This window comes from Castor canadensis, chromosome X (assembly GCF_047511655.1).
Source record: "Castor canadensis chromosome X, mCasCan1.hap1v2, whole genome shotgun sequence".
Lineage (NCBI taxonomy): Eukaryota > Metazoa > Chordata > Mammalia > Rodentia > Castoridae > Castor > Castor canadensis.
The window spans coordinates 15,260,061-15,285,101 of record NC_133405.1 but is presented as its reverse complement, the minus strand read 5'-3'; the positions used below and the strand labels follow the sequence as shown (position 1 = coordinate 15,285,101).

General features: G+C 40.3%; 1 protein-coding gene across 5 annotated transcripts in view; it reads right to left on the bottom strand.

The window, feature by feature from the left end:
• Nucleotides 1-25,041, bottom strand: part of Fgf13 (fibroblast growth factor 13) — a 539,487-nt gene that overhangs the window by 402,951 nt on the left and 111,495 nt on the right. The window contains exon 1 of one of the 5 annotated variants that reach the window (XM_074062389.1): nucleotides 23,828-23,890. The exons of the other annotated variants lie outside the window; for them this stretch is intronic. Within the exon in view, the coding sequence (XP_073918490.1) occupies nucleotides 23,828-23,837 (10 nt within the window). The 5' untranslated portion in view covers nucleotides 23,838-23,890. Of the gene's footprint in view, nucleotides 1-23,827; nucleotides 23,891-25,041 lie in introns of those variants that run through there. 5 annotated transcript variants of the gene reach the window in all.

Below are 25,041 nucleotides of genomic sequence, written 5' to 3'. Positions count from 1 at the left end.
TGTACAAGAAGATTTTGAGGGTTTTGATTTGGGCAGTCAGAAAGCAGAAAGGCATCTCAGCAGAAAGACAGCATAAAGGCAAGACAATGAGAAACAGCTTTGAAAGATAATACTCAGATCCATCAGCAGAAGAGAGTTTGTGTGAGGACATGGGAAGGAAAGCATGATTCCATCACCACTCCTTCCCTAGTGGAAGTGCCCACTCCACACCTTGCACTTTCCTTCAGTAAAATCCACTCAGGAATTTAGACAGCACCCACGAAGCAATAGAAAGTGAGTGATGACTTTGGTTCAGAAGAGTGACATTTTGGGAGCTATACTTTAGGAAAATTAATCTGAGTGCTGTGCAGAAAACACCAGTTACCTGATAATATTCAAAAAAATGGAAACAACCCAAATGTGCATGAATGAATTCCTGGATTAACAATATATGGCACAATCCATAAAATGAAATACTACTTGGCCATCAAAAGGAATGCAGTACTGATACATGTTACATGGAAGCTTCAAACACCATGCTAAGTGAAAGAAGCCAACCACAAAGGCCATATATTCTACAACTCCACTCATCAACATCTGTAATAGATGAACCCATACCAAAAAAAGTAGATTCATGGTTGCTTAGGGCTGGGGGAGAAAGATAGTGAGCAGAGGATGGTGGCATGACAGCCGAAGGGCTTGGGCTTTCTTCTTATTCTTCTTTTAGCTTAAACAAGATAGAGGTTTCTTTTCTGTCACACACTAAAAGCAAATCTGTCACTAGATATCCTGGGACTGATATGACAGCTCTATGCTGTCACTGATGTTTTGGGATCCTTTTGTCTTTTTGCTTTGTAATTTTGATTTTTTCCACTGCTGTTTAATTTTATTGGGCCTTCTTTTGGAGGTCTTGAAAATATTCTAAAATTGACCATGGTTACATTTGCATGTATCTGTGACTATACTAGAAATCATTAAATTGGTCCCCTTAAATGGGTGAACTGTATGGCATGTGAATTATATCACAATAGAGTGGCTTTTAAAGGGGGCCAGATAGGAACTATTGCAGAAATCCAAATGTGAACTACTGCAGACCTGAGACTGAGAATTAAGGACAGATGACCAGCAACATGGGAAAGAAAGAAAGAAAGAAAACAATTCCAGATCTCAATTGCAAGGCAGGCTCCTGGGGCTCTCTCGAATCTGGAAGTGATGGAAGAGTAGGTGGGGGTACAGGGCATACATTTTATTCTCACATGGCCTGGCTTCAGATCTGCCTCAGGCATTTCGTAGCTATTGACCTGGACCAAGGCACTGAACCTCTCTGAGCCTCAAATTCCTCATCTGTAAAATGGGAGAAATAGAATCTGCCTGAATGAGTTCTTGTAAGGACTTAATAATGAAAATGTATTGATACCAGGTAAAGTGGCTGACACATAGCTTGTTCTTAATAAATATTAGCTGCTGTGATACTCACTATCATTATTCACAAGTACTTTTGATTAAACAGGAGAATAATGGGGGTGGAGCTTTAAATTCAGAGATGTAGTCTGTAGATCCTGATATCTGTGAGGCCCAAGTTGGGGCTTATAAAGCCATGGAGATAACACACTAGCTGATAGGACTTCACTATCCAAAATCCATCTAAACTGGGTATCCAAAAAGAAGGGCAAAACTTAATTGCCAGTTTAAGAGTAAGGAATACCCTCAGATAAAAGTGGCCTTTGGCACGGGCAATGGTTGCCCATGCATTGGGCAGCACTGGACCACTCTTTCCTAACTTACACTTGGCCAGTTCCTGCTTGCCTGACCAAAGGAGAATACATACCAAAGCAATCAATCATAAACACAATGCCTTAATCCATCTGGGCTGCTATAACAAAGTGTCATAGACCAGGTGGCTTATAAACAACAAATATTGACTTCTCACAGCTCCAAAGGCTGGAGGACTGATATCAGGGTGCCTGAATGGTCAGGTTCTGATGAGATTCCTCTTCCTGGTTGTCATCACATGGAGCAAAGAGAGGGAGCTGGCTCTCAGGTCCCTTCTTATGAAGTCACTAATTTCATTCATGAGGACCCCACCCTCATAACCAAGTCACCTTCCAAAGGTCCCAGTTCCTAACACCAACACCTTGAAGATTAACAGATAAATTTGTGTGGAGGGCATAAATAGCCAATTCAAATCACACACCAACTCACACTATGCTGTCAGATCAAGATTGTTTACATCAGAAGCTGCCAAAGCAAACCCAGTGAACCACCTGTTTTTGCACATAAAATGTCATTGGAACACAGCCATGGCTATTTGTTTGTATATGGTTTATGGCACTTTTTTGGGATCACAAAGGCAGAGTTGAGTAGTGACCACAGAGACTATATGGCCTGCAAAGTCTTAAGTATTTACTATCTGGTCATTCAGACAAAAAGCTTGTCAAACCCTGTCTTAAGTTATATTGTGCCCACTACTATGTCCTTTATAACTTTAATTTTTGTTTGTTTGGTTGGTTTTCAGGATTTGTTTTGTTGGGTTTTTGAGACAGGGTCTTACTATGTAGCTCAGTCTGGCTTTGAACACATTATTCTCTTGCTTCAGCCTGTGGAGTGCTGAGATTACAGACATGCATCACAATGCCCAGCTTTTTAAATTTTATTTATTTATTTATTTTTAAGAAACAATCCCGCTATGTTACCTAGCCTGGCTGCAAACTTAAGGATTCAAGTCATCCTCCTGACCCAACCTCCCAGGTAGCTGGAATTACAGCCATTTACCACCATTCCCAGCATCTCAGAAACTGTCTATTTCTTTCAAAACTTTTCTTATTTTAAACTCTTTATTATTCTTTATTAAATTGTGTGAGGGCCACACATAATATCAACACTGTTTTTAGTAAGACATACATTATTCCTTATCTGACCAACTCTCATCAGACTAAACAGGCCTCAGATAGAAAGGGAGTGGAACTCAGCTGCTAGACACTTTAAAAAATAAAACCTGGCTGAGTGCCAGTATCTCATGCCTGCAATCCTAGCCACATGGGAAGCTGAAGTGAGGAAGATAAGGTTCAAGGCCAGCCTGGGTAAATGGTTCCTGAAACCCCTATCTCCAAAATAACCAAAGCAAAAATGGACTGGAGGTGTGGCTCAAATGATAGAGTGCCTGCTTTGCAAGTGTGAAGCCCTGAGTTCAAAAATTAAAAAATTCAAAATAAATCCATTCCTTAACCTCACCTGCCATGTCACTGAGGCCTAAGCTACATGATCAGTAGATAAGGAAGTACCATGTGTAGTAGAGTCAGGTTGGGGTGGAAAATGGGTACTGGGTGGGAACCAAAAAGCCTGAATTCCAGTCCCAGCATTGCCAATAACTTGCTGAATGACTCCAGGAAAACTATTTTCTCTTTCTGAACTATAGGATCCACTTTGGCCCCTTCTGGTCTTGTGCTTTAGATGGCAAACTCCATAGAATATAAACTATGATAGTCCACCTTCATGGCCAGGAGCTCAGACCCTAGAATCAAGAGAGCTTGGGTAGAAACTGTAGCATTGGCACTTGGTCTGCTGCCTAACATTAGACTGGTAACTTCTTAGAGATAGCGCTTCTTATCTATCAAATATTAAGGATCCAATAAGATAGAGCATACAGAGCAGTTAGTGCAGAGTGGGGCACATATAAGCACTCAATATACAGCAGTTATTAGGGGGCGGAGTGGGTGGTAAGGGAGGGGGTGGGGGCAGGGGGGAGAAATGAACCAATCCATGTATGCACATATGAATAATAAAAGAAAAATGGAAAAAAAAAACAGCAGTTATTATCACTATTATTGAATATTTCCTTTTTATTTACTAATTATTTAAATTATATCATCTTTTTAGAATACTTATAATGCATTCATTTACATGATAATGCTTTAGAGTACATTACAGGAAGGCATGATTATGAAAAAATATATAAACAATCTAAATTTTAAGAAAAGAGATTGGAAGATGATTATTTACATTATAAGAAGGCTTTCCCTCGTACCAAAAAATTCATTAAAAGTTTCCTTGAAAAAAGCAAAGTATAGCCACAGAGGGCATACGCTGAGAAACCCCTTTGGACATCAATTTAAATATTAATAATGAAAACCAGGACTGTAAAATAGGTACAGTGTGGGGGAGTACTAGTGTGAAGGGGGAGGGTGAAGGAAGGAGATTAAGGTGATGGCATATGGTTGATGGACTTCATATACCTATATGAAACGGAACTAAAACACCTCTTGCAGTTGCAAGACAGAGACGATGGGAACAATGTAAATAATGTACAATATAACTGTAATCAAAATTGTCACTAGAATCCTCCCCTGAATAATGAATAAATCTTAATAAAAAAATTATTTAACAAAAGTTTCCTGGCAATCAGGTGTGTTGATTCACACCTGTAATCTCAGTACTTAAGAGTCTGAGTCAAGAGGCTCACAGGTTCCAGGACAGCCTGGGCTACATGGTGAGTTTCAGGCAAGCCTGGAATACACAGGACAATTCAGTCTCAAGAAAAAATTTCCTGGAAAGAAAAAATTTCCTCAAAAAAATAAATTTCCCTCAAGGAAATATGATTTTCTGTATGACCATGTGATTTTCAATTAATTCCTCAAGAAAAGTCACTTGTGTTACATTTTTTAAGAAGTTATGCTTGGTACACATTGTGAGGCAGTACTCAGTGACTCCTATTAGCAATAGCAGCATTCCAGAAGTAATTTGAATAAGACTATAAGGAAATACTAATCATGTACATTTATAAACTGGAGCTAAAAGGAACCTGTGCTTCTAAGGCAAGATGTGTTCCTGAGTAGCCATCCCAAGAGGAATACTTGGGCTCCCAAGTGTACAACAGTGTCCCCCAGCTAAAGGAACACATTCCACATACAGAGGCCCTTGGTAAGCCTCCCAGGAGCTCCACAGAGGCACTCAAGTTTCATTTCCCTCTCTCGCCCCCACCCCCATCAGATGACATAATAGAGTCACAGAAGTTTGGTGACTTACCCAGGACCATCCAGCTAGTTGGCTGCAAAGGCGTTGTTCCAATCCCAGTGTACTTATATTAGGCATGGGTTTGTGCAACTTCAGTGCCAGAAACTTCTGGAGGAAGGCTAGGCTTTGCTTGTAGAAGACCAGAGTTTTGCAATTTTCTGTTGACTCCGGTCTTACTGACCCTGTACTTAAAACCTTTTAGGACTAGATAGAAAACCAGACTTCACAGATGGGATGGGAGCATGGAATAATCAACTGAAGCCTCTGAGATGTTTGTCACTGTTTTGTCTGGGATCTGATTGAAATATTTTTATCAATCACTTCATTGGGCTTAGGCTCAGAGGATATGTGAGCAAAGAAGGTGATTTTTAAGTTAGGATTCTAAATTTACTGATGAAAATATGTGAAAGATACTATGTAAAGTTCAGATAGAGCGTTGACATTCTTTACAGATGGGTTTTAAGCTCTTCATTGCCAAGTGCAAAGGGAACTGGATTTGCTGATGTAACCAATGCCACAAAGGCCAAGGAAGAAACCAAAAAAACTCTAAGAAGCATCTAAGTAGAGGGAAGCAAGAGTCCCCAAGCAACAACTTTGTAAGGCCACTATCACTCCTGCTGAACAGATGAGGAAATAAAGCCTCAGGTTATTTCCAGAAGGTTTCAGAAGCTTGTAAATTATCCTTGTGCAGAGGCCATGGTATTTTTTCATTTTTATTCTACTTTACTTTTAATATGTACCAGACCCTGGGGATATAAAAGTGATTAAGACACAGTCCTACCCTTCAAGAGTACACAGCAAAATGGAGAGGCAGGGTGTGGACAAGTAAATTGACAAGTACAAGAAAGTGTGATAAATAGAGATACACGCTGGGCAACATCAACTTGCCCTTTATAATAATGATTATAGAGTATGTTACTGTGTAAAATTATGGTTGTAAGAAGAGAAACATATTATAACTTGTTTCTGTAAGATGGCTTTCCCTGAAACAAAAGCAACTGCTTATTTGTCATACACAAGAAACTTCTTTAAAAGCCAATGCAACACAATAAACTAGGCCCTGCAGATGGAAAGTAATAAAAAAGCCTTAGGTCACTGATAAAATATGCTGATCCTAAAATATTTATCCTTCACTGCTGAAAAAAGAAGGATCAGGTTATGAAAGCTGGCCTCAGGCCATCTGCCAGGACTAAGGCTGAATCTCCAGTGGATCATGGGAAGGAGAGTTTAAAATAAATATTTATAGAAGTAACTAAAGAATAAGAGAAAGATGGAGGGAGGAAGAGTAGGGAGAGAAGGAAGTATAACAGGGATGACTTTATGCCTTTGATGTCAACCACCATCTTCTGGGGGTTCTAGTACATATGGATTATGAGGACTCATTCATGAACAGGTATTTAGTCCCCCCAAATATAAAATATTAAGTGACATAAGAATCCTGAAAAGAAGGAGAAGACAATGATGACAACAGTGATGAGAAGGAAGAGGAGGAAGTGAGGGAAAGAGGGCAGAGCAATCATTTTATTTAATACCTTATTTAATTGATGAAAAAAATGTAGTGAAGTTGCAAGAGCTGGGGAATCTGCATTCAAGACTTGGCTCTGCCACTTCTTAGCTGGCCACATCAGACTTCACCTTTCTCTTCTGTAAAATGAAATAATAATCCCCAGTCTAGCCACGGGGAAGACTGAAGACCAAATAAGAGAATGGAAGTAAAGAGGTCATATAAACTCTTAAAAGAACTGTACAGATGTTACTTATTTTTTACATGGTGGGAATAATTTCATTTCTCACCATGGAACATGATTTGATTTTTGTTTCATTTGTTTTGTTTCTGAATCAGGGTGTCACTATGCAGCTCAGGCTGGCCTGGAACTCACTCTGTAGCCCAGGTTACCCTTGAATTTGTGATTTTCCTGCCTTAGCCTCCTCAATGCTGGGATTACTACCAAATTCAGCCCACTGCTTAATTTTGACATAAAATAATGTACTTTAAAATGGGTGTGGCAGCATACACCTATAATCTCAGCACTTGGGAGGCTAAGGCTAAGGCAGGAGGATCACAAGTTCAAAGCCAGTCTGGGCTATATACAAAACACTGTCTCAAAAATACTAATAATGCACTTTTTTCAAGTCCCATGTGAATGACAGATCTTAGTAAGGTACAGTTTTATAGCTCTGTTCACCTTACCTCAAATAAGGCACATAAAACTATATACAAAAATATATTCTGGAGGTTAAATGTCACAAACCTAGACAGTTCTAGTCACTGAAAGTTGTAAGCTTTGGACAGACAAGCAAACCTCTAAACAGGCATCTGCTGAGATCCTAATGCTTCAGAAGGTCTTCTGTGCCTGGGCAGCTGGCAGAGAAAGGGCTGAATCTGACTGACTCAGAAGCAGGAGCACCACAAGAACATACAATGGATTCAGCTTTAACCTTCTGGTCTTAGCAAAAGTCATCCAAACTCATGATAAAAATAAAAGGCAGAACATAAATGCAGGAAAACAGAATCAACTAAAAAGTGATATAGCTGCACTAACTACATGGTTAATACCTTTTAGTGTATATTTTAAGCTCTTATAAGCATATATGCAAAGATTTTTAAAGTAGCAATGATATAAAGTCATCTTTGTAAAAAGTAAAGTTTTTTTGCAAAAATAAGTGGGTTACATAAAAAAGAAAAACATTACATAATGAATGCTAGGAAGAAATGAGACAACATGGTGTGAGAACTACTGTAACCTTTGTACTTTTTATTCTCTTGACACTCATTAGGACCTAGTCCTGTGGTATCTGTCCCTGCTCTGGGAAGATGAAATTAGCTCATTAATGTTTCTTTAACAGTCAATCCAGCAATAAAAAAGTCTCCCGACTCTCAACACATGTCACATGTGAACCACTTCAATATGATTAAAAAAAGGGATAAAAGTCATAAGATACAACCAGGTTACCTGCAGCATGTTTGTGGATGATGCTATTTACATTGGTGATGAAGATAAAGGTGAAAAGGTGCGTAAGAGGAGAGATGGAAAGTCAGAAGGCATATCTACACCTTAGATTTCATTCTCTTTGAGAAAAGTAAGGCTTTCTCAGTGTTAAAGAGCATGGACTTTGAGCACCCATTTCCTCATATACGAAAAGGAATGAAAAATGACTAACACTTTCTCTAGGGGCTCTTGGGAGACTCAAGGAAAAGAATGCACGTGAAGAGCGCAGAACAGAGCCTCACACATAGTTAAAAAACTATAATGGGAGCTCTTCTTGTGGCTTCCCAGTTCAGTTCCCCCTAAGTAGCTCTCAAGTTCACCCTTCCTTTGTCAAAGGAAGACACTAAGACTTGAAGATTGGGAGATGGTTTACCAATGACACGTACCTGCTTCAACTAATGCAGTACATATTTACTAAGCATTTTGGGAAAACACTGCTGGGAGGAAATAAAATGTAGTTTACAATCTGTGTTACTTAATCTCCTAGGTTTCCTCATCTGAAAAACAAGGGCAATAATTGTACTTACCTCATAGAGTGAGGATTAAGTGCATTGAGATTAAGTAAGTGAATATTTGTAAAGAGCTTAGAACACTGCATGGAACAAATGGAGCTATATATGTTTGTATTTTTATATAAATGTATGAAATATACTTGTATTTTAGCATATTTATAAATTTGGAATAGACATGTACATGCAATTATATATATTTACATGGTTTTCATATTATATGCCTATATATTTGGAAGATAGAGCATGGCCAAGGCCATCTAACCACATCTCTAGCTATTTGGTTTTTCAGACCTGGCAAGCAAAGGTGTGCAGACATGAGGTACTCTGCAGCAATATTCTAGGTCCTAGTCACTAGCTTTGTGAGTACTAACAATTGAACACAGTGGCAATGGAGGTGCTTTCCTTCCCCTGGGCTTCAGCATTAGCTGTGCATCCTGAAATCCAGGATCCAAGTCTTGGTCTCCCAATTGCCCAACTCTCTGGAAGTGAAAGTCAGAACAGCTCCTTTTGGTGAGCCAATTCTGTAGTAGAGTTTCCGGTGTCATCCCTGGAGAGTCAGTCTAGAGCTCCTATCTCCACACACATCAGTGATTTTGTGAGTATCTAATTAACGGCATTAAAATTACCTGCCTTGTTTCCTGTTGCCTGCAGAGGAATGTCTACTGCTCTGTTAACTGGGTAAGATCTCAAAAGGCAAAGATGGAGTGGAGAGAGCCAAAGTCCCAGAGCTGCTGGTGCGGATAACCCAAACGAATTTTCAGGATACGTTTTAGTGACCATGATGGGAAGGGACCTCATGAAGGAGTGGACAACCACAGCATGTCTGGCAAAGGTTTGCTATGGGAATGGGGCCTGATGCTCCAAAATGTATCCCACGATTGACTTATCAGACATCAGAGAGGTCTGGAAATCATTGCATACCACCCAGTGAGGCAAGGCTGGGAGACCCTTGGTACCAATACAACCTTCCAGAGTTCTCTTTTAGAACTAGGGAAGGAAATGTGGAGCTATAAATTTATGGCATCAAACACCAAAGATGAAAGATGTTTTTAGCAGAAAGAATAAGGATAAAACTGGGGCTGCCTAACACTGAATAACTTTATTGCTTCTTAAACAGAAATTTTTGATTAAAGTATATCAATATTAACTCTATTTTATAGGATCTCAGTATTTCTGCCAAGACAATTCAGTTGCAGTACCACAGAAAATATCCCAATGAAACTGTTTTCGTTTATGAATGCTATCTATTTCTAGAAAAAAACACACACTGCTGCTTGTCATAAATGGACAGAGTTTACATAAGAGAAACAAAACAGAACACCCAAAATGAACAGTACATTTAAAATAAAATACTTCAGTACTGCCAAAAAAGAGCACAACAAATAGCTCATACATTTTCCCCATTCTAAATTCCTAACACATGAAGTATTTTTCAATCTCCAATTTTTACCTGGCATATTAAAATGTGATCATTAAATTACTGGATGAATAGCCCCTCCCTCCAGCTGCTTCTACATAGAAAATAAAACAGGTGGGTAGTAATGGGACAGCAATGTTGCAATGTTTTATTCCATGACCACTTGGTAGTAGAAACTATCATAAATTGTAAGACAAATAAAAACTGACTCCATATTTTTATACAAAAGAGAAAGACAATTACTTCTTTGGGGGGAAGACAGAAAACCCACAGGCTTTGAAGTCAAATAGACATGGAGTTGGGTTCTGACTCTAATGCCCATATGCATAATCTTGTGTGAGTTTCTCAATATCTTTCAGCCTGCATTTCCTCAGCTGTAAAATGAGGATTATGATATATTTATTTCACAGGGCTAATGTGAGAGCCACTAAAATAATATTTATAAAACATGCCAACCATGGTGGCACACACTTGTAATCCCAACTTCTCAGGTGAAGGAGTTAGGAAGGGTTACAAACTGAGGCCAGCCTGAGCCAGAGTGCAAGACCTTCTCTGAGAAACACACTAAAAGCAAAAAGGGCAAGGTGCATGACTCAAGTGGTAGAGTGTTTGCCTAGCAAGGGCAAGGGCCTCAGTTCAATCCCCAGAACTGCTTAAAAAAAAGAAAAACAGCTCACCACAAAGTGCAACATATAGTAAGCTCTCAATTAGATTAACCATCAAGTTACCCTGCCTTTTTACAATCATTGCTTTCAGATCTAACTCACATACCATACGATTCACCCATTCAAAGTGCACTATTCAGTGATTTTTTTTGTTTTAAAAAAATCACAATTTGCAACCATCACCAAAGTCTAATTTTAGAATATTCTCCTCACCCCAAAAAGATGTCTTAGATCATTTAGCAACTCACTATACTACCTTTTTAATCCCCAAAAAAGGTTGCTAAAACCTTTGGCCCTGGAGCTGATCACAACTGGATTCCAATTCAAACTCTGTTATTTGCTAGATGTATGACTCTTAGGAATTTGCTTTACCTTACTGGGCTTCAGTTTCCTCACTGTTAAGAAGAAGGTGATAATAGTATCTATGTAATTAAGCCTGTTGTAAGGATGCAGTGAGACAATGTGTATATAGTACCTGCTCGTGGCTGGCCCATATTGAGTACCAGATAAATGGTACTTGCCATCATTGCAATCCTCCTCTTCTGCATTCTATTTCCTTCTTCACTTTTCTTTCATACCATTCCACTAGAATGCATCCTCAAGACCTGGAACAGCATTTCATATGTAGTAAGCACAGTATGTACTTCTTGTATTCATTGCATATATGTGCATGCATGTGTACATTTCTTTTTCTTTTGACCAGGTCCTATTCCAGGAAAATAAAATTAAAGTGGTATTTTGAATAGTAGTAACACATTATAAAAAATGAACAAAGAGACAAATGTTCACATCTCGATTGTTAGAATCATTAATGATTTCTCAAGGATTGAAAAGAAAATTATACTTCCATCTTTCTGCATTCTACAATGGTAGCAGGTAACCCAGAGGAGGAAAAACAGTACTGAAAGTAAATAACCATTCACTACTCAATAGCAGATGCTATTGTTTCAAACTAAGCTGAAAGTTTACTGAGCCTATTATGTGAAAAACAGGGTTAAATTTTAACAAACCATTTCTTTATTCTTTAGTAAAAGTCCATTCACAATTCCTTACACTTAGTGAGAATGGCTTTTACATAGTGGATAAGGGACAGAATGACAGGCTACAAGGAGTACTGAAGTGGGAGGTAGACAGAGGGCCACTAACTGCTTGACTTGGCCAAGTGGCTTTGGTACTCTGAATCTCCATCTCCTCTTCCAAAAATTAGGGGAACTGAATTGGGAATGACTAAGGGCCCTTCTATCTCTAATATTCTTAGATTCTTTCATGTCTCTAGGCAAAGCAAACTGACTTTGGATTCTCTTCACACCCACTTAATTTAAATAATTAATGTCCTTACAACCTTAGATGACAAGTCATCAAGTGACTTAATCATTTGCTACTCTGAGAAGAGCAGAGCTCAGGTCTCCTTCCAAGGCCTTGGGGCCTGGTTAATTGGAAGCTGCCTTACTAAAGGAAATGAGAAAAAAAATCATGCTTATGAGGAAAACGTCCTCTGTATGGAATGATTTACTATAGATAGTCTGAATTGCTTGACCTTGAAGTAAACAAACTCCATTAAGCAGAAGAGAATTATTTCTGTTTTGGAAAATATCTAAATCATCTAAAATCAAAATGCACAAAATAGCTGAATCAGGGGCAACTGTCCACACTACAAAAGAAGGTGGGCATGTAGTCCAACAGACCTGGTTCTGACAATTAATGGTATGAATGTGCAGTAGCTAGGCCAATTCTGTTCATAGACTGGATATTGTTTGGGTATTCATGACTCAGGCCCTAGGCCAGGGGATAAGGCAATCAGAGTCAACACAATCAGTCCCTACCTGCCCAGAATAGTATTGTCTCATGGGTGGGACACACAATTAAATAGGAAGCTTTCCTCAGGAAGTGACACCTGAGCAAGTGTTTGAACTTACTTGCCCAATCTCTCTGAGCCTGCTTCCTCATCTGCTCAATGAAGTCTACCATACGAGAAAGAAGTGAGAGTTCAATGGTGGAGAAATTGAACACAATACAGAAAGTGCCTGTGATATCTTTCAACCTTACTTAAAACAATACTTACATGATATTCATTTTTATGTCAACTATTACTTATCTGTATACCTACACTAGAATGCCCTACATGATGAAAGGTAGGATCTTTATTTTATCATTATTTTATTATCTATCTATCTATCCTCATTACCTAGAATAGTGCTATACCTACAGTAAGTACTCCTTAGATAGTTCCAGATAGAAGGAAGAAAGGGAGGGAGAAAAGGAAAGTAGGGAAGAGAGGGAGGACGAGAATCAAAGGAGGAAGGGAGAGAGGGAAGGAGGGAGGGAGAGGGGTTAATCTAGAAAATTTTGCCATTTTTAGCAATACATAAAATACAATGTAAGTTGAAAGTGTGTGACTTCACAAATATGTGCTTGCATTAAATCTCTGAACTCTCTCCCAACCATAAATTCTTTTATGAAATCAGGGGGTTGCCATGAGAAATAAAGTAGTGGTATGTCAACCTTAAAGCTCCACTGAAGTCTCCCATCATCTCAAATGTGATGTGTCCCAAACTGAACTCTTGATGCAACCCCCAAACTTTTTCTTGTCAGCCTTCCACATGGCAGGAATGCTACCATCTCTCCTACTCTTCATATTCTTCCAGTTTGGTTCACATCTGCCACTTGACTATCCAATATTCATTCTCTCCTTCTTTCTTACTAGGAAAGCCCCTGCTTCATTCACAATGACCATTATCCAACTAAAAGACAGCATGTTCCAGCTTCCTTTGTAATGGACATGTAAATGACAGTCATTGGGCAAGGCTTCTAAGGATTGCTCTTCAAAGGCAGTGACTTAGATAGGAGGCAGAGCCTTTCCCCCCCACTTCTTTCCTCCTTTTTCCTAACTGGAAGGCCAACAGACATTTTGGACCAAGAAGTGAACTTAAGAATGGAAGATCCTTTCAAACTTAGGAGGAGCAAGAAGAGCAGAAAACTAGAAGGTGCTTGTGTCCTGATGACATCATGAAACCACTTCCTCCCTGGACTACTCACCTCTAAACTTCTTTCGTGTGAGAAATACATATGCAAGATACTGTTTTTGAGGATTTGATGTTATTTTGAATTGAATGACTTCTATGATACAAGTTCTCAGCTCAAACATTTAGTTCCTTCACAGTATCTGCCAATAGTTTTTATTAAGTTATTTCTTCATGGTTTTGTCATTTTGTCATTTCTGTTTTCTCAAGCAGAAATATTAACTCCATGACTGCAAAGACTGCTTGGTTCACCATCATGTAGGATTTTTCTGGCACATAATAGAAGTCAGAATATTCAAGTTTGAATATAGCATGATATATAGTGGGTACACCAGGTCACTCTCATTTTTAAAAAATAATGAGGGGCAATTTAATTTAATGAGCAAATGCATAGATCTCCAGGATCAATTCTGTCAATACAACTAAACTTATGTCTATTGAATACCTACTAGGTGCTAAACCCTATGTCAGACACTAAAGCAAAGTGTTCCCAAATGTTCATTTCATAGTACCTTATACAAAAACTATCACAATGTCCACTGCAAATTAACAAAAGCAAGCAGACTCTGATCATTGGCTACTTTGAAATCTTAACAAGGAATTCAGCATGAGTGATCATTGCTAATTTTCTTTAAGAATATACAAGTTCTTAAATAGTGGGGTGCTGATATTATGGCATTAGGATTAATATCTTTAATTTATTTTGCTCATTTTTAGCATACTTTTTCATCAGTATTGTTCCTCTTAGATCAAGAAAATGTGGAAACAAATATTCTTAATTTGTCCCAAAAGACCAACTTGTTTGGGGTAATTAACATAAGACAGACTATAATAATTCAATTGTAGCCTTGTCTATTCTGGCAGTTGAATTCTTCCTATGAATATTGTTTTGGCATCTTTTTGAATCTTGAAAGAGAATGTGAATATTAATATAAAAAATGGAAGTGTCTCTTCTCACTGATAACTTGAAAGCTGATTTCTGTGACAGCAACCTTAAGTAATACTGCAAGATGTTCTGGACGTTGGAGCTTGTTGCTTCTAGCTGGTGAAGAAAGGAAAAAAGGAGAGCAGAGAAATAATTCCACTTTTCACTGTGTCTCATCAACCAGGAAGAAAGAAAAGAACACCAGGGGGAATGTTAGTGAGGCAAGGAAAGGCTAAATTGAAGAACATACAGCAGGAGAGAGGACGGTACAGAGTGACCATGTTCCACGTCCACCATGGCAACCACTTGATTACTCCCCTGGAGACTGCTAATGAAAAATCAACGCAGACTATTTTGCTTCCCAAAGTGAGCCAGTCTATCAGCTTGGACATTGAAAATATCAGTCACAATGTTGGATGAGGAATAACCAAACTATAAGGATTTCTGAAGTAAAATGTAACAATAGTCATAACTATCATTAAATGAGAAGTTGGGATGTGCCTGACACTTGGCTAAGGATCTCATAGGAGTAATCACTTAATGGAAAAGAGGACCAGACACCTTTTAGCCCAGTGGTTCTCAACTGGGGGTGATTTCCCCTCCTCCAAGGAACATTTATTAATATCTAGAGACATATGTGATTATCACAAGTGGGGTGTCGATACGACTGGTGACTACTTAGTAGAAGCCAGGGATGCTGTTAAACATCTTAAAATGCATAGGATAGTCCCACACTATAAAGAATTAATCAGTCCAAAATGTTAATGATTGAGAAATCCCAATTGAGCTCTACCCCTTATGTTATAGAGGAGGTCAAGGTCCAGAAGGAGTATGCCTTGTCCAAGGTTATCTTATCTATCTGCCCTCTATTACATACCTATCTTTTCTTCCATCCATCCATGCATCTATTGGCCTTAATATTTCATTTGAATAAAGGGTCTTGCTGCTTTGAAAACTACTGTTCCAATCTGCAATAATTCCCAGATGAATTGACATGGGTGCTTCTTTTGTTTTCCAAGAGGCCTACTGCTGACCCAGAAAGGCATACAATCCTTGGAGCTCAGCACTGTTACTGTCATTAATTTTGAGATGAGAAGCATAGTGATAAAGAGGGGAAACTACCCACCCCCTATACCCATTACATTCTACAGGTGCCTGAGATGACACCTCCCTGCTGCTCTGGACCCAGACAATGAGTCCTAAATCCCTCCTCAATCACTACCCAATCATAGCTCAATGAAGCATTCCCTCCTATGCCGTCTCATTGATCTTCATAACATCTGCTTGGTACAAGGCACTAAGCTGGGGCTGGAGGATAGGGTAAGGAGGTATAGCAAAAACAAAACACAGTTCACTTCCTCCAGTAACCCCCCAGGGTGGTAGGGGATGAAGGGGGCAATGGATGGTTTTCTACCAGATATGCTGAGATAAGAGTCTCTTGAGATTACATGGTCCTGCAAGGGTGACAAAAGGGAAGGAAGACACATGGCAGCTAGGAGAAAGACTGTTTCCTGGAGAAGGAAGTGGCCATCCTGCATGGGCAGGTGCAAGCAGCAGATTGTCCCTTATAGAAATGCATATATTAGAAGTGGAGAGAAGCCACAAAAGAAAAGTCTTGGGCCCACTGGTTTTGCAGCTTTTGACACTGAGGCAAAACAGAATCTTCCTGAAAAATCCTTTACCCACTCTACTCAATGATTCACAGCCTCTATAGTAAGCAAAATAAAAACCAAATTCTTTACCTTGGCAACGAACGCCCTTCAGTCCCTACATTCAACCTCATTGCCCTCTACGAGAACCTGCCAAGGGATCCAAAATGGCCTGCTTGTCACCTCTCTGGAAGCTTCTTGCTTTCCTGCCTTTGCACTCTCAGAAAACTGAAGTCTTTCTCTATCTTTCACACTCCCAGCTTGCACTCCCTGATGATCGTAAATTACTCCTTTTATTGCTTGCAACTATTCCAATGGTTAAGTAGCCATTGGTAAACAACATCTTCATTCACTGAGTACTAACCACAATACCAGGACCTGTTCCGGGCACTTCATATTTTATGGTTTGGATATCGAGGGTCCCACCAAAGACTCATGTCTTGAAGACTTGGTCCCCAGCTGCTGGATCCAATCATTGGGTGGTGACTGGAGCATAAGGCTCTGAATGAATCAATGGATTAGTTCACTGATGGATTCATAATTTGATGGCATTATTGGAAGGTGACACAAACCTTAAGAGACGGGCCCCTAGTAGGTCACTGGGGGCATGTTCTTGAAGGCTATATCTTGTCCTAGACCCTTGTCTCTGTGCTTCTTGGCCACCATGAGGTGAGAAACTTTGCTCTGCCACACACTTCTGTTGTGATATTCTGCTTCACTTCAGTCCAGAAACAACGGCACCAGCTGTCCATCGACTAAAACCTCTGAAACCATTAGCCTCAATAAACCCCCCAAGGATAAACTCTTATCGCCATTTTGAAGTTGGATAAACTGAAGCCCAGAAAGGTGATATAAATTGCACAAGATCACTCAGCTAACAGGTGTCTGATTAAGGATTCAAACTTAGTTCCAGTAGGTCCACAATTGACTGCTTTTCACCATGCTATAGTGTCTCAGCAGCCTACCTGCTTCTGTGGTGCCTTGCAGGAGCCCCCAGCTCTCAGAGCGCCCATGTTCTTCTGAGCTCTGAAGCAACAATTATACTCTGTGTTGCTTTTGACTACTGATATAAATTATCAATAGCAATAATTACAGACATTTAAATAGCCCTTCCATGGGGCAAGCAATCTTTCAATTACTTGATATAGGTTCACTCATTTAATCCAGGAAACAACTTTATTATCATTTTTCCCATCTAATAGATGAAGTAAATGAAGCACAAACAGGTGAGGCACTTGCCAAAGGCTCCACAACTGGTAAATCATGGAGCCAGGTTTGAACTTAGGCAGTCTGTCTCCCCCACTGTCTTCCTAATCACTGTGTTGTACTACCTCCTGTATAGTAACTCATTTCATCTGCACGTCAGTTTTAGTAGGTCGGTGCCATCACTTCTATTTTTATAAATGAGAAAACTGAAGTTCAGAGATATTAAATAACTGGTCCAAGATCCTACAGTCAATAAGAAGAGGATATGAGAGTAGAACCCAGACTGGTTCCAGAATTCATGTGCTCAACCACTACACTCTAGCCCCTACAGAACTATGAGCTCTCTTGGGTCTCCCCAGTTAATTCCTTTATTAAACTACCAGTCAGAAATAGCAGGTACTAGCTAAGAAAAAGCATTTTCAACTTACACTGCTTCACTTCCTCAGGAGGTTCCCCCCCTCCCCAAGAGATCTCTTTAGGCTCTGATCTCAGTTAGTTTGAGATATGCCCACAGGCAGCTGCATGTCCCTGTGAGCTATGGGACAGCCAGAAGACTTAAACCCCTGCCTCTCCAGCCCCAGACTGAAGTCAGGCCTAAACTGACAATCAGATTCCCAACGGAAACAGAGATGACTAATGAAGGCAGAGGAGGCAGGGAAAAATGACAAGCGTATTACTCATTTTTAAACCACAAATGTACAATTATAACCTTACTCACTAATAATTTCAGGTGACACTCTCCTGACAAGTAAGGATGACTCTTTGCATGCAATAGGACCATTTTCTGGTAGCAAGTGGTATGGGGAAAAGCATGAAATCATTTATTGTTATTTTTATTTCCCCTAAGGGCTTCCAATGTTATGATTCTGACATCACTATAATCTATTTTGCTTCTGTCTATTCCTCATCAATAGAGCCTGTCAGAGAATGAGTTACCAATTCTTATCCTCCATGAAAAGACCAGAAGGGATTTAAATGTTTTGGATGTTTTCCACACCCTTTGTAAAATAAGCAAGTATACAAGGTAAAAGAAAGAGCATGTATCTAAATTTTGGAAATTTGGATTCTAGAAGTGGCTCCACCACTACCTATGTGATCATGAGCAAGGCAGTTGCCATTTCAGGCAGGTTTTAATGATAGCCAGCATTTATTTTAATCAGACATGGCAAGACACACAGACATAGAAATGATGGAAAGGGTTTATTGTACTACACAAAGTCTCCTAGAAGGAGAAGGCACTCCTAGCCATTCAGGAGTTACATGAAGGGAAGACCGGGGCCAGGAATCTGAAACAGAGAAGAAAATGTGGGCAAGACCCATTATTGTGGCTTCTGCAAGAAGAAACATGTGGAGCGGGTTGTCAGGCTTAGTACTGGCTAGTTTGAATCATTTCAGTGAGCTCTCAAGGACAGGGCTGTCATCACTAGGTGTACACTACCTAGTCCTGGGGTGATTATGGCAGGAGGATAGCACCCAGGAATCTCAGAGCCTAAAGAGGGAAGTGGATGGGGTGTGGGCATATGGAAGGCACATTCTAAAGGTGATTCATTTACTTTCTCTAGCAAGTGGCTAGCACTGGGAAGGGCAGTCCCTTTAGGATCATCAAGACCTCACCATTTCAAAGCATTATAAAATAGAAGACATGTTTAATACAAAGTGTCAGTTCTATTCTAAGAGAAGATAGCAATTGTGGTATGGTGTTGTTCTAGAAGTAAACACTATATGTATAATGACTAGTCTTTCCTGAGCTATATAGAAATAAAGCTGCTGTTTAAAAATGACAAGGAAGCAGATTTTCATTCCATAACAATTCCCAAGCAGATTTTCATCCCTACCACTTTACTGGCAGTGTACATGTCATGATCACCAATCACCTTCCCATTGCCACATCTAACAGACAATTCTCAATCTCTATCTCATTCAACCTTTCTTTGGCATATGACATGTAAAACACTCTCTGGATATGACTTCTATAACCATTCTCTTGATTCTTATTCTGTCACTCCGACCACTCCTTAGTCTTCTCTACAGAATGTTTACTTACAAAACAGGCTTCTCAAAATTATCACGGTCAAAGTTGAATTCTTGATGACTCCCTCCAAACTTCATCACCCCACCCCAAGAGAAGTCATTTACTGTCCGTCTGAACAAAATGCTTAGCATCATTCTTGCCCCTCTTTTTTTCTCACATCCATACACAATGCATTAGCAAATCTTGTCAGCTCTATCTGCAAAATATGTATCTCAAGGGCAGGGTTTTCCAACCTTGGCATTGGCAATACCCGTGGATAAGATGTTTAGCCCCTACCCACTAGACGCTAATAGTAACCACCCTCTCCAAGTTGCAAAATAAAAAATGTCTTCAGATATTGCCAAATGTGCTGGTTGGACAACACTATTCTACAACTAATCACTTCTTACCACCTCCACTGGAGACGTAGCAAGCATCAGCTTTTCCCTAGAATAGGGCAACAGCTCTGTTCCCATCTTTGCCTCCCTAAAGTTTATCCTCAAATGGACATCCACTGGTGCTTTAAAAGAGTGAAAAACACGTCTCTGTCCTGCTCAAAACCCTCCAAAGACTTCTGATTTCAATTTTTAAAAATCCTAGTGTCCTCATTTCTTACAAAGCCCTACATGATCTGGCCCCTCTCGACCTTTATCTCCTGCCACTCTCTCCCACCCATCCACTTCTTCCATGATTCCTCCTTGCTGGTGCTAAACACAGACCCTTTAACCGTACCCTACTCTGTGCCAGGAATGTCCTTGCCCAGTTCATATGGCTCACCCATTATATTGAGGTCTGAATGTAAATGCTTCTCTTTAGAGAGGTCTTTCCTAGTTAAAATAGTACCCTAGGCACTATTCCTTTCATCTTTTACTCCTACAAGGTGCTTATCACAACCTGATAATTGTGTAGTTTTTTTTATGGTCTGTCTTCTTTATTAGAATGTAAGCTCTGCAGTGGCTCCTTACCACTTTATCCCCAGCACTAAGAAGGGTACTCTGCACGCAGTGGGTGTTCAATGAGTAAGTACTGAATATATGTGGTCTGTGACCTAAAATAAAGGCCCACCATTATGTGGGTGGTAAAATCAGGAGGGTTCCAAATGTCCTGACCTTAAGTTCACCTCTCACTCTGCTTCTGCGGGTAATCCCCTAGCCAAACAAGTCTCCTTATCAAGCGGATCAGGCACAGTTCATACTTACACCTCAGTAGTGAGTTTCCTGTTCCCTGCAAGTTTGTGAAATTATTCAAATAAGTCAACCACATGCTCCCAGGGAACCGGGGCACCCCACCCTCATGATATTACAAAGCCTACCTCCTACAGTCTCTGCTGGTTCACTTTGCTCACACATGCCACTTCATGTGTCTCTGGTATGTGGTACACTCGTCCCTCGACTGTGAGTATATGTTACTAAGAAATTACTGTCAATCTCTTCTGTCTGGTGTTAGTTGCTGTGTTTGTGTCATCCTCATAACCTTAGGACTAAATCTCTCCCTCACCAATAGGTTAGATAGAAGGCAGGTAAGACAATGTATGAATGAAGACAGAAAGCTTTTCATAGTTAAAGCCCATGGCATATAGAAATTTAGCAACTATTTCCTTGTGAGTCTTTTCTTCTCCCAGTTCCTGAAATGCCCTCACAGGCCTCAACTGCCAAGCCTTCAGTCTTCAAATATGACTCGAGATTTCCACATTATACCTAGGGCCTAGAAGTGAGCACAGGAACTTCCCTTCACAGGTGGGTTGACCACTCACATGAAAACAGTACAGGCTCTATAGTTAGATAATTCTGAAGTCCAATCAGAGCTCTGTAGCTCCCAATATGAGTCACCATGGCCAAGTTACCTCTCTCTTGGAGTCTCAGTTTCCTCATCTGGGAAATTAAAATAATAGTAAGTTCCTCATAAGGTTTTCCTGAAGTTCAATTCAAAGCACAATTTATGGAGTCCAGTCCACAGCTGGTACTCAATAAGCAGTTGCTATTATATTGCAATCAAGTCAGAAAAGACAAAATGTTCTACAGAGATAAACCAGTGCAGAGGGTGGAGGGCAGACTAAGAGTGGGGTGCAGATGAATACAACCAGCCCAGGCTTCCAAATGAGAATTCTGACATGTTTCCTCCAGCAGCATGGACCTCAAACACATTCTCTAGCTCCTAAACAGGAGTCCAATCACCAAAACTACCCAGTACATGTTTATGATTTTGTCCATGAGACAGAAAAAAACTTTTATCTAATTATGAGGACAAAATGGTCATGACATGGAACAAAGGCCCAATCAACTAAAATCCATTTTAAAAGTAAGGAGTGACATTTCAAAAAAAGAAATGCTACACATCTGACTTCAGGGATATTTTTAAATCTCCCTAGAAACAGTCTCCTTTTGGGAATATTCATATTTAGGACTGATTATTTCATAAATGTCTTCAATCTGATCCAGAAAAAGAAGAAAAAAGCTGTTGTCCCTAACACCAGCAAATTTTTTGGCAATAAAAAGGTGCTCAGCTCTTTTTCAGCTCACAAAATTATGGATTTCGTAGTGTTCTGCTTGTCATTCATTTAAAAAATAATTAGTGAAGAATGAAAACTATTTTTTCCCTTTAAAGAAGTGGCAATATATTCTGGAAGAGTTTCTATGTTTATCATGTGGTTCCATAGCTTTTAACTGAATGCTAGGTAAATCGATTAAGCAAACATGGGCACCTGCTCAATGCCAGACCGTGTGTTAGGGGAGGTGGTAGAAATGAGGATCCACGGTTGACAGGTATATTAGCTGCTCCAGGGCCAAGACCTGGAAATGGTCTGTTAAAAGGAAAAGACTTGGTAGAAGATCATAACAGGCTAGGGTGCTAGGACCACTCCTGGTTCTCATGGCTTAGTCGATGCACACCTCCTTCAGGTCACCCACATGCCATATGCAATGTGTATCCCTGACCAGTGCTGCTGGTGCCTGAATCCTTGAATGCCTGGGCTTCCTCATTTGTTCACATGAGGTGCTTAACACACAGGCAACTTCTTGGCCTTTAGCTAGTCACTTGAGCCTTATGAGCCTCCATTTTCTCATAGTCAAATGGGGATAAGTATACCTATATCTTATAGGGTAGGGCACACTTCATCAGTCACTTATGGCTGGAACAAGGCCAAATTCACTTGTTTATACATAGTTTTATGGAGACTTTTGCACTACAAGATAAAATTGAATAGCTGGAACAAGGACTGTATTGGTTCAAAAGCCTAAAATACTTATCTGGCCCTCTATAGAAAAAGTTTGCAGACACATATTCTGGAATTCCCTCCCCTTTTTCTCCTACATGAATAAGCCCTACTTACCTTTTAAATTCAGTTCAAGATGCCACTCCTATAGGAAACCTTCCCAGACCTTTCACCCTGCTAAAGGAATACTCTGAGGGAATTTGAATCTTCTTCTTTTTACATGCACCCTACCTCTACTTTGCACTCAATCCATGCCCCTATCAAAGCATTAATCACACTGGGTTGGAATTATCTGTCTGAAACCCAAGACAATGACTTTCCTGGGTACAGGTTCATTCATTTTTGGATCCTGAATACCCTGCATACAGGATATGCAAATGGTACTAAATAAGTCCTGCTTGAATGAAAAGGCTTGGGTGGTCTGAATTTTCAATGTTATGCAAAACTATACCAGTAAGCATTCAACAATCACCTTGGCACTTACTTGATGTCCTCAGGGCCCTTCAGTGAGAATAATGACCCTTGAAGAGAGCAGTTCTTTGGTAGACAGGTGTGGCTGGAGAGACATCACCCCATCCCTGCTACTTGCTGGAAAGGTTCACCCAACAGGCCTTGAGCCCTAAAAGCTATTTCCAAATCTTTCTTCATTCAAATGTCAGCTCTGAGCACAGCTTAACCAGATTTTGCTAGTTGAACCACACCTCAGGCTGTTGAGTTCTTGCCTCCACCATTCCAGGTACCAAACCCAGCTCCAACCAATGCCATGTGAACCACATCACATACCCACCATGGTTTGAGAACAGCCTCCCTCACTGCATCCCAGCATGTCCATGGGCCTGATTTTCAATCTGGCCATTTTCTTTTTAGGCACTAATTTCAATATCATGTAGGGCACAGTGCCACAAAAAGAAAGCACTGGACTTGGAGTCAGAAGATCCAGGTGTGACTGCTGGCTTCTTCACTGTCTAAGTATGAGAACCTTGATCAGCTCAAATTTCAGCTTCCTTATTTACAGTTTGGAGATGACAGCACCACTTGATCAGAGGAAGTGAAGAGATCATAGAAGTGAAAGTGCTCACATACATGGAAGTAGTAATTCCCAAGGGATAGCATATCCTCTCACCCAGGAGGCATTTCAGAGTTGCATTGGGTGTCTTTTCATACTACATGCAACCCTGAGAAGATCCAAAACCCAGCTTTTCCCTCCTGAGAATCAGAGCTAGGTTGAATACCTGTACTCATGGCAGTTGTTCTTGTCTCTCACAGTTCTTGGTTGAAGATCACCATTCTGGTGTTGTACAAGTGAAAGTGGCCATTTTACTGTGCTGAAAAAAAAGCCAACAAGGAATGGGTCTCCTGTGATATTTCCCAACCTTTCACACATCATGGCACTTAGTACAGAATGCCAAACTACACATGGAATGATGAGGGAAACAGTTAAGGATATTTGCTGCAGAAAACCCAAGGCCAGCATTCTTGGAACTCATGAAAGCTGAGGGGAACAAGGTACAAAACACACCTTAATTCATTTTGCAGTACATCAGTGGGAAGCTATGCTCAAACAGGAGCTGGAAATCTCAAGAGATAGGACCTGTCAGGAGCAAGTGAGCCAGCTGGAGCCGCTTCCCCCAGTGCAAGAGGGCTGAAAGCATACTTATAATCATGACCTCACTGACCCTCAGCACCTGGGAAGTCAAAACCGCTTCAAAAAGGTTGTCAGTTCTGCAAGCTCTGCATAGGGATTAATGTCACTTTCAGACAACACCTGGCTTCAAATACTTGACTCTCCACCCTGAATCTATGTCTTTCTCCATCTCTGACATTTCTTAGCCAGGACTCACAGCCTAGGCCCCATCCTATTCTCAATCAGGCACTACTATTCACTCAAGACCTTAACAAACAGGATCAGGACCAGCGATATTCATGCTGCCTGGTTCCAGGTGCCAGTTCTCATTGCCAGGGTTATTCTCCTTTCTTAGAGTGACACCCTGTCACATCCCCCAAACCCAGTAACTGGTTTCTTGTCTTGTTTCTCTATATTCAAGACTAAGTTTGTACCCCAGTTCTTCCAGGGTTAGACTTCTTCCATATTCCATCCTAATCTCTGAGGACCTGGAATGCATACTCTCACTGCCCACTAGGACCAAAACACTACGTGATACACCAATTCTCTGTTACTAACCCCAGGATCGACCTGGCTCTCCAGACTCCCTACTTTGAATTTTCTCCAAAATTCATGCTCATTGTGCTCAACAGTGCTTGTGCCACCCTGTCTGGTGTGTCTATTGTCTATATTCATGCCTTTCCTGACCTGGCCCCTGCCTAGTCCATGGGGTAGAAAGGCTTTTTATGCTAGATGGCCTATTACAAGTTTGGGTTTCAGCATGGCAAAGGCATGGAGTAAAACTGCAGTTCTGCTGCTTACTAGCTATACAACCTCAAACAA